At 57.6% G+C, this 9399-nt stretch overlaps 2 protein-coding genes across 6 annotated transcripts; both read right to left on the reverse strand.

Moving 5' to 3' along the window:
* Positions 1-93: 93 nt before the first annotated feature.
* NSUN5 (NOP2/Sun RNA methyltransferase 5) lies at positions 94-3053 on the reverse strand. Its single transcript, XM_048966865.1, has 10 exons — positions 2929-3053; positions 2719-2841; positions 2460-2634; positions 2286-2394; positions 1872-2010; positions 1319-1434; positions 958-1136; positions 661-865; positions 407-559; positions 94-286 (listed from the first exon to the last, which is right to left on the reverse strand). Exons 1-10 carry the CDS (start codon positions 3019-3021, stop codon positions 181-183), a joined length of 1398 nt encoding a protein of 465 aa, XP_048822822.1. The 5' UTR covers positions 3022-3053; the 3' UTR covers positions 94-180.
* An 81-nt stretch (positions 3054-3134) lies between these two features.
* Positions 3135-9367, reverse strand: TRIM50 (tripartite motif containing 50). 5 transcript variants are annotated; one of them, XM_048966987.1, is made up of 8 exons: positions 8479-9367; positions 7343-7734; positions 6838-7262; positions 5882-5977; positions 4815-5045; positions 4454-4476; positions 4059-4183; positions 3135-3817 (listed from the first exon to the last, which is right to left on the reverse strand). In XM_048966987.1, exons 2-8 carry the CDS (start codon positions 7383-7385, stop codon positions 3219-3221), a joined length of 1542 nt encoding a protein of 513 aa, XP_048822944.1. In that variant the 5' UTR covers positions 7386-7734; positions 8479-9367; the 3' UTR covers positions 3135-3218. The 5 variants fall into 5 exon arrangements, with proteins under 5 accessions (XP_048822944.1, XP_048822945.1, XP_048822946.1 ...); XM_048966988.1 differs by lacking the exon at positions 7343-7734; XM_048966989.1 differs by having other exon boundaries at positions 7356-9367.
* Between the last annotated feature and the right edge of the window lie 32 nt (positions 9368-9399).

Here is a 9399-nt window from a genome sequence, read left to right on the forward strand (position 1 = left end):
AATTTCCACTCCTTTGCCTGTGCGTGCATCAGGGAGCACCAGCCCTACTGCTGAGGCCTGGGTCAGGAACTTACAGAAGCTCACCAAGCCAGCAGCTGGTGAAAAGCTTTATTTCTGTTTCTCAGTGCAAGGGCCACAGCACAGACCAGCTCCAGAAACCAGCACTGTATGCTCCTAGAATTATTTCACACGTTGCTTTTTCCTCCTCCTCTTCTTGGGAGGAGCTGCTCCTGGCTCTACTCCCTCTTCTTGCTGTAGGCTCTCTTCAGTGGCTGCAGGCAGGGAGCTGCACACAAGAGCAATGACAGTTGAGTGGTTCATGCCACCTGCAACACCGCAGCCCTCTCAGCAAGAAGACAATGCATTCCAGGCAGCCCTGGGCCCACTTCTCCCCCGTTTCCTGCACCTGGGGACAGCAGCTTCCTCCCCACGGCGCTCCAGGACAGCCACAAAGAAGCCCTGTGTGAGCGTATCTGCAGGAGAGGCGCGGAGGCAGCACTCAGCCCCTGGGAAGGTAGCAAGTCCTCGACAGGGCCAGGATGGGAAAGCATCCACTAGCCTGCAGAGGGGACAAGGGACAGCGCTGAGTCCAGCAGCAACACACAGAGCTACCAAAGGTAACAGACTCCCCAAGGCCTGTTCCTCCCCGGAAAGGAGCACCTGAAGGCCGATCCCTGCTCCTGCAGCACTGCGTGCACCACGTCCTCATTCTCCTCTCGGTGCACTGAACAGGTAGAGTAGGCCAGACGCTGCACCGCCGGGAAGCGCAGCGCATGGCTCAGGACCCTGCGCTGGAAGCCAGCCAGCGCCTGCAGCCGCTCTGCACTCGGGGCAGCTTCCTCCAGTGGCAGCCGGGCCACCATCCCTGCAGGGACAGCAGCCGTTGCCTGTGGGTCTGCCCACGGAAAACCCAGCTGAAGCCTCTAACGGACGAGATGGCTGAAGTCCCCACATTACCCGAGCCGCTGCATGACGGGTCCAGGAGGATGTATTTTACTTTGCTGTATTTGGGATCGTGGGGATCAACTGTCAGGAAGTCCTGCTGGGCCAGCTTGAAGCTGGTGACCCCTGCCCGCATCAGCATGGTGTTCATGGTAGCCAGGCGCTTGGTGTCCACATCAAAGGCAAAGATATGCCTGAAAAAGAACCCAAGGGGTGTGAACACCCAGGCCAGCCCAAAGGCCATGCTGTGTAAGCTGCTCGGATGCATCCACAGCCTCAACATGCATCTGCAGCTCCTTCCACATCGGCCCTGCAACCTTCTCCTCAGAACTGGGCCACGCAGTCTGTTCTGGCCCTGCCACAGCCTTGCACTCACCCCTTGTTCTTCAGGATGGCAGCCAGGTGGCTGGTTTTGTTCCCAGGGGCAGCACAGGCATCGATCACATGGGAGCCAGCAGAAGGGCTAAGGAGGAAGGCTGGCAAGCAGCTGGCCTGCAGGAGGACAGGGCACAAAGAAAGGTGTGGGCTGCCAGCAGTTTCTGCAGTAGCCACTCCCGCATCCTCCTTGGGACACAGCAGTTGCTGTGGAGTCGCATGCTTGCACACCACCCAAACCCAGCTCTGGGTCTGGAGGCCTCTTACTAAATGGTGGGAGCAACATTGCATGACCATAGCCCAGCTCCCTCTGGGGAACTCCTACAGTGCGTGCTAAAGCCACTTATCCCCTACCCACAGGCTACGAAAGCAGAGCTGAGGGGGATCCCCACTGCCTCAGCCTGTGCTCATAGCTTCTGCTTAAGCTGCTTAAGCTAAACGCTGCAGCAAAGCAGCTCCAAGCCCAGTCTCAGCATGTAGGAAAAGGCTGAGCCCCCGCTCCTGCCAGTGGTTTTTACCCCTGTGTCGCAGCCTCCCGTTCCCCAGCTCCCAACCTTGTCCTGCAGGATGATGTGTCCTGACATATAGAGCCGGTTGTCATGGAAGTCTGTCTGCGGAGGGAAAACGAGCAGCTCCGGGAGGTGAAGATCCAACAAGAATTTCTTCCCAGAAAGGATTTTCAGCTCTTCCACACTGCCCACACAGACAGAGGATGAGCACAGCTCAGCCTTATCGCATTCAGCACCAGAGCCCTCCTCCAAAGCCCAGGTGCAGAAATCCCTGCACCCCACACCTCTGCCCAACATCATTACCAGGCAGCACCCAGAAACAGAAGGTAGGAGCACACCAGTGAACACCTCAACCACCAGCACCACCTCTCCACCACTCACCCACCGCACCCCACGGGGGGTCACTGCCCACCCATCCACGCTGCACAAAGAACCCAAACAGTACCAGGCCCCGCTCACCTGCTCGCCCTGCCCAGGAAGGAGTAGCCCTGGCGCTTGAAGAATGCCACCACATCATCCACGCATGTTTTCAGCACGTTCACCCGGACGTAACGTGGCACCTGAGGGGCTGCAGGGTGCGGGGTCAGCCCCGGCCCCGCCGCGGTGAGCAGCGCCCGGCCCGCACCCGCTCACCTTCCGGCCCGGTTCCCGGCGCCGGTTCCAGGAGATCCTCGTTGCGGCTCACCCCGCGCCGCACCTTTAGCCGGGCCAGCTCGGCCTCCAGCCGCGCGCGGTGCCGTCGGGCCAATGCCTTCCAGCGGCCGCCGCACTTGAGGCCCTTGCCGAAGAGCAGGTCGTACACCAGCACCTAGGGCAGGCGGTGAGCACCCACTGCTGGGGAGAGCCGCGGCCCCCAGCCCGGCTCCGGAGCCCAGCACGGCCCGGCCCTCACCTTGGCCAGGAGCGGCGGCAGTTTCTTCTCGACGCGCAGCAACGCGGCTCCGTCCAGCAGCGCCTCCAGCACCGGGCCGTAGCGCAGCGTCTCGGCCACCAGCGCGTACAGCTGCCGGGCGTGCTGCGGGGCGGTGGCACCGGGCGTTCAGCGCCGCCGCTCCGGACCCTTCCCCAACCACCTGCCCTCAACCCCGGCCCCGCTGCGCACCGGGAAGTCGCTGCCGTACACCAGGCTCTTGAGGCCTCCCTCGCCACGCTCCAGCCCGCTCAGCACAGCAGCGGCCGCGCTGTACAGCGCCATTGCGGCGGCCGAGTCGCCCCACGTGCGCCAGATAATACGTCACTTCCTCCTCAAGCCACGCCCTTCCCGCAACATCGAGTCCGCCTCCGTGACCCCGCCCCCCTTCCGCCGCAGCCCCGCCCCCCGCCCGCTCGCAGCAGCTCGGCTCGGGCAGCACAGCGGCAGCTTTATTCAGGACGGCGCCGCGGGGACGCGCGCTACGGCTTGGGGGGCTCCTCCGCCGCGGGGGGGCCCTGGGTGTGCCGGCCGGCAGCGGGAGGGGGCAGGATGATGGGAGGGGAGAAGGGCCCTCGCTCCGGCCAGCACAGGTCCACGATGGGGTAGAGCTGGCCCTGGAACTCCGCCTGGAAGGTGTAGATGGGGCTGAGCTCGTCGGGGCTGTCGGCGTTGTAGAAGGTCAGCTCGCCCTTCTCGTAGTGCAGGTAGATCCCTATGCGCTGCGGCCGGGCGGTCAGCGGCAGCGTGGCCCGCGGGGTGCTGAAGGCCTCGTAGACTTTCCCTTCCTTGAGGCCGATGAGCCACACGCCGTTCTCGGGAGACTTGCTGAGCTTCCCTTTGCGGCTGACCGTGCCCTTGATGATGCCCACGCGCCAGTGGTTCCTGGTGCCCACAATCACCTCCCAGTAGTGCTGGCCACAGGAGAAGCCCTTGCAGGTGAGGATGCAGTTGCTGGAGTCAAAACGCTTGGGGTTGCTGTCCCGGCGCTGGTACAGCCCGCACTGCACCACCGTGTCACCCTTGAAGAGTTCCAGCAGGGGATGTGCCGTCACCGGGTCCAGTTTCAGCATCTCTGGAGCTAAAAGGAAAGCAGGCAGACTCCAGGCATGCTGCTGGGAGTGCTGCTGAACCCGAGCGGACTGCTCAGACACCAGAGCAGGCGCTACCAGCATGAGATGCTGAACCAGCCAGTGCTCCTGGAGCTCTGCTGCAGGTGAGCAGAGCAAGGCAGAGGCCAGGACATGGGACGCTGGCTGGGCAGTCTGTCCTGGCAGCACAGCCAGAGCTGCCCACACGATGCCGGCTGGGGAAGCTGGTACCTGGCAGGACGTGGCGGTGCAGCCGCTTCCACACGGTCATCTTGATGTCATCTTGGTGGAAACAAGGCTTGAATGATACGGGACTGAAGATGGCATCACCTGGGTGTAGGCTAGGAAGCTCTGACCTGAAAAGACAAGTGCAGCCATGACAGAGGTTGATGGGAACAGCATGTGTTCTTTTCTCACCTTCTGCTGCGTATGATGGAGCCACTAGTGTCTCTGCAGCTGCTTTTGCCCTCTTCTGGGGCTGCCTACATGGCTCTGGCTGTGGCTCTCCATCTCAACAGCAATGCCCACAGAAGTGAGCAGGGCAGAGTGCCCACACCAGGCTGCCCCCGCAATGCTGAGGTGCTCGCTGACCTATGTGCTGCATGCTGCTGGGTCCCATCACTCACCTGAACTGGTAGGAGCTGTATTTCTGGAAAACAAAGAGAAAAAGTTAGTCAGTGGTGATAGACTGACACAACAGCAGCTCCTCTGCATGGTCACAGCTCCACACATCCATGTCCTGGGTCAGAGAGGCCAAGGCTCTCCTCTCCTGGGAGATGAATTCTGATGGACAGCTCTCTGCCATCTGGGGAAGCCCGTGCTGGACAGAAGGCACCTCCATCTCACACCTCATGGTGTGCTAGCTATGTTTGGTGAGGGTTCTCGCTGCCCAAGGAAAGGCCCAGGGCTATGAGCAGTGGCTGATGGTGGGAGAGCCTGGCTGAGCCTTGCCGCCTTCCTGAGGCAGTCGCTGGTGGGCACACTCACACGGATGAAATCAAGCTGACTTTCGTTGCTGAGTGTCTCCAGAATGCTCTGCATCTCCTTCAGCCTCTGCAGGGTGTCTGATGTCTGCTTGACCTGAGACTCAATGGAGGCGATGAGCTGGGCCGCCTTCCCCTCCACACTCTCCAGGAAGGTGGCCTTCTCCTCATCGATGTACCTGTGCAGCTCCTCAAACTCCTTCTGGATCACCCACTTGAAGACATCTGCCTCATTCTGCAGGGAGACAGCAAGCGGCTCTGCAGCACTGCCTTCCTACATTTCCTGCATCCACTTTCCAGTTTCAGAGATGCCACCAGCAACTTCTACGTGTCCCAGCATGCTACCCTGCATTTGTCTTCCAAATAAAGAGCAGCTCTTTCACAGAGGCTGGATGTTATTTCACCCGGCTGCCCTCAGCACCGTGGCACCCCTGCCACATACCTCTCTCCACCCAGATTTTGTCTTGATGTCCCAACTAGCTTGATCAGAGCCTTGAAAGAGCTTTTGGATTCCTCTGCTCCCAGGGAACAACCTAGGTCCTGCACTAAGTTGGGGGAATTCAAGCTCCAGTTTCATTTGGCTTCTAAGGAGCCCAATTCAGAAGCTCAAGCCTCAAAAAGTGATACTGAGAGATTCCTTTGAGATGTCTACTGCATGGAAAATGGGTACACAGCCAAATGAAACGTAAATTCATTGTGAAATTCTCAGCATTCTGACAGGGAAGCCTGCTCTGAGCAGGGTGTTCTTCATGTGTTATCATCTCCAAGGGCATGTGGGCAAAAAGCTCCTGCCAGGACACTCAGTGAGGTTATGTCTCCCCTGCAGAAAACCCCTCTGGCTTTGCCACCTGAGAGGGCTCCGTCACCTATCCTGAAAACAGGGCTATTTTAATCCCCAGTATTCCTGGAGAACAGGAATCTCGGTAGGAACAGCCCTGCCTACTGTCCTAGGGAAGGGAGAAAAGGGAGAGGAATGGAGGAAGTGAGCTGAGGAGACCCAGGAGCAGAAATTGCTCTGATGGTTGTGTGGGAGGCAAAGAGCTCTGGGAAGCCGGCTCCTTTGGCACTCACCGCAATGCGGATTTTGTTGTTGATGAGCTTGCTGAACTGTTCATCCAGGTTCCTCTTGCACCGGTGGACATCGGTTAGCAGCACAGACAGCTCCTCCTAGAAACACAACAGCTGTCTTGAGGAACCTTGTGGCATCCTGCTTGATCGCAGGCTCTGCCCCTGTGCCTGCCGGCCTCCCAAGGAGCCCCGAGAAGCCATGCCCTCCCAAGCTTCCTCTAAGCTCTATGGGGTTCTGCACATCCTGCTGATCTTTGGTCTGACCTAGAGGATTTGGGGGTGCCAGAGACAGAAGAGCACTCAGAGCACAGCCAGGAGCACTGCAGCTCCACTCCACATCTGGCACCCCATGAAGACAACACTCCAGGTGAGCAGCTGCAGCCAGCATCAAGTCTGCAACGCTGTGTCAGTGCTGGTCCTGGAGCCTGGCTCAGGCAGTCACGTTCCTGGTGCCTCCTGCTCTTATCGCCTTGGTGTCGGGAGCTGAGGGGAACGGTGGCCCTGTGCCTTTCCACTCCTTGGGCTTTCATGTGATGTTGGGCAGGGGACACCAGCTGTTTACTCTGCCAGGCTGGTGCTCCTGTTTTCCTCCCTCCCTGCTCTCCTTTGGCACCTTGCCTCAGCCCTTATCTCCAGACTCCCTTTGATGGTATTTGTAAACAATCTTGAAAGGCCTCTATGACTCACCCTGATCTTCAGCTCCCCTCCACTGTGGTTCAGCCACCAAAAACACGTCTCCTCAGCCAGGGACATACTTGGCTTGAGAAATGGCTGGCCCCAGCCCAGGGTCCCTGCCCCACATCTGCTTGTGCTATGGGGCCGTGCTGCCCACACTGGCACCATTTTCAGCCTCTTTACTGAAGGACAGGAGATGCTAATACTGCCATACTCGGGGCTGAGACTGCTACAGATGTCCTAATCCTCACCCCAGGGAGCCCTCGCCACCCCTGCCTGCCAACCTTCATCCGACAGTATGCGGTAGAGATAGGGGTGATCTTGTGCTGCTTGTGGTTGCCAATGGTGCCGCACAGCCCACAGATCACCTCTCGGTCAGCCTCACAGAAGAGGCTCAGTGGATTGTGGTGCATTGGGCAGGACTCTGGGGTGGGCTCTGTCTCGCCCCTGCTCTGCAGTGCCTCAATGATGCGGGCCAGCGTGACATTGGGTGGGGAAGCGCTGCAGTCCACGGATTTGCGGCACACGGGGCACAAGAACTGCTCATCCAGCTCTCCAGACAGTGACAGCACACAGGACTTGCAGTAGGAATGCCCACACTGCAGCATCAGGGGCTCCTTGAAGACCTCCAAACAGATGGGGCAGAGCAGCTGGTCCTCCAGATTATCAATGCTCATCTTCCGAGCCATGCTGCCACCTTCCAGCAGCCCTAATGCAAAGAGCAAGGTAAACACAGATGAGCAAAAACAGAGCTCGGCACTTGAAGAAGTGAAGAGATGCCTCAAACACCTTTGTGTCCCACCAGCAGTTCAGACAGTTGTGAGCTTGTCATTAGACTCCACAGATAGCGTGAGATGCTCGTTTAAATCTGCAGTGTTCTGACAACAGGAGGCTGCACATGGTCAGGCCTTCTGGCTCTGCCTGCAGTGGCAGAAGGCACCACCGAGCTGATCCTCATCCAGAACCTTTCCTTCCCTGGCAGCTGTGTCAGCCTGTAGCTCCCTCCAAGGGAGACCTGCCTGCATGCCAGGACTTGGCAAGGCTGGAGACAGAGCCAAGAAGGATCTTTGCTGAGAAGTTCTAGCACTGACTCTGGCCTGTATGAACTTCTACAGATCTCCTTGGTTCATTGTCTGAGCCCCTGCATGTCCTCAGGACTGGCATTAGATCAAGTGATGCATCTGAGCAAAAGCAGAATGAAATCACAAACAGCATTTTTATGTTCAAGACAGAGAGAAGCCACACAATACAACTTGCAAAGTTAATTTTGACTGATATGAGGGTTGGGAGTTCGAGCCACAGTGTGCAGGGCTGTGACTTCAGCTTACCCCCTTGAAACAATGTGGTTTCTGATCACCAGTGTTCCACACTTGGCCAGCACCCACAAAAGACACAAGTCAAAATCTCTGCATCTCCCACCAGTCTTACAGCCACACGTGGCCATTCTATTTAAGAACTGTGTGGTTCATGCAACATTGATTTCCACACAGCATTGGTGGGACATAGCCACCAAGATCTAGAGTCCCATGGGCTCTGCTGCAGTCAGACAGGTCGGGCATCGCCGGGCAGACAAGCCTGGGTGGCCCAGCCCTGGAGGTGACCCTGCTCTAACTGTGACAGCATGATAGAGTGTGCATGCTTGCTCCTGAACAGAGGCTGGCAGAGAGCACACATCAGAGCCTTTGTGGTCTCCCTGCTCACATGGAAATAAATCTGAAGTCAAAGACTTGGTAGTTTCCCAAGGGAAAGGGGAGGCTGTGACCTGAGCTCAGCTTTTATCAGGCATTGCTTATAGGAGCTCAGCAGGGAATCAAGAAAAGCGCCATTGTCAGCCCACGAATGGTCAGCCACCCACACGAGACCAGCTTCAGCTGCTCTCACTGCTCTCAAGGAAACCCCGTTAGGTCCGACTCGCCACCACTCACGTGCCCTGTGCCGCCTCCTCTCTGCCCTGGCTCGGCTCTTCCTGGTGCACCACACCTGATGGATGTCCCTCGGCTTCTCCTGACTGAGCTGAAGAGTTCAGCTCCGTCACAAGGGCAGACGTGGCAAGCAGTGGGTCAGTGGCCCCTCAGTGTGACAAGGCGCAGTGCCGGCCACCTGGCGACTGCTCCACTGCGTCTTCAACCCTGCAGAGGCTGCTCCAGGGTCATTGGCAGTGTGCGCAGCAGTGAGGCCGTGAGTCCTCCTCTCCTGGGCTGTGACGATGGAACCACACCTCCTCCTGGCCCCCCAAAGGCTGACCAGCGCTCTGTGCACCAGTACAAACACACATCATATGACTACAGAACCTTGATAAGAGATGAAGGTGTTTGCCAGGCTGAGGGGTGGTTTCGACGAGTCCCACTCTGGTTTCAGTCATCCACACCACTTGGATCAACAGAAACATTTGCACTAGAATGCTTTGTTATCAACTGAAACTCTTCTTTGGTTGAAAGAGTGTTGGTTTTTTTGTTTGTTTGTTTGTTTTTGACTGGCTGGTTGGCTGGAACTACTTCACTGTTTTGGAGAAGACAGAAGACCCATAGTAATAAAATCACAGAATAATAGGAGTTGGAAGGGACCTTTGGAGCTCTCACAATCCCCTAAAGCAGTCCTCTGCAGTATGCTGCACATGACAGTGTCCAGACAGTCTTGAATATCTCCAGAGGAAACTCCCCCAACTCTAAGCAGCCTGTTCCAGGGCTCTGGCACCCACATAGGAAAGAAGTTCTTCCTCATATTTGCATGGACGTTGCACATTTTCCCTGTTGCCCCTTGTTCTGTTGCTGCACACCACAGAAGAGGAGCCCGGCCCCATCCACTGAATTCCCACACTTGAAGCATTTACAAATAGTGATGAGATT

Source organism: Lagopus muta, chromosome 20, assembly GCF_023343835.1.
Source record: "Lagopus muta isolate bLagMut1 chromosome 20, bLagMut1 primary, whole genome shotgun sequence".
Lineage (NCBI taxonomy): Eukaryota > Metazoa > Chordata > Aves > Galliformes > Phasianidae > Lagopus > Lagopus muta.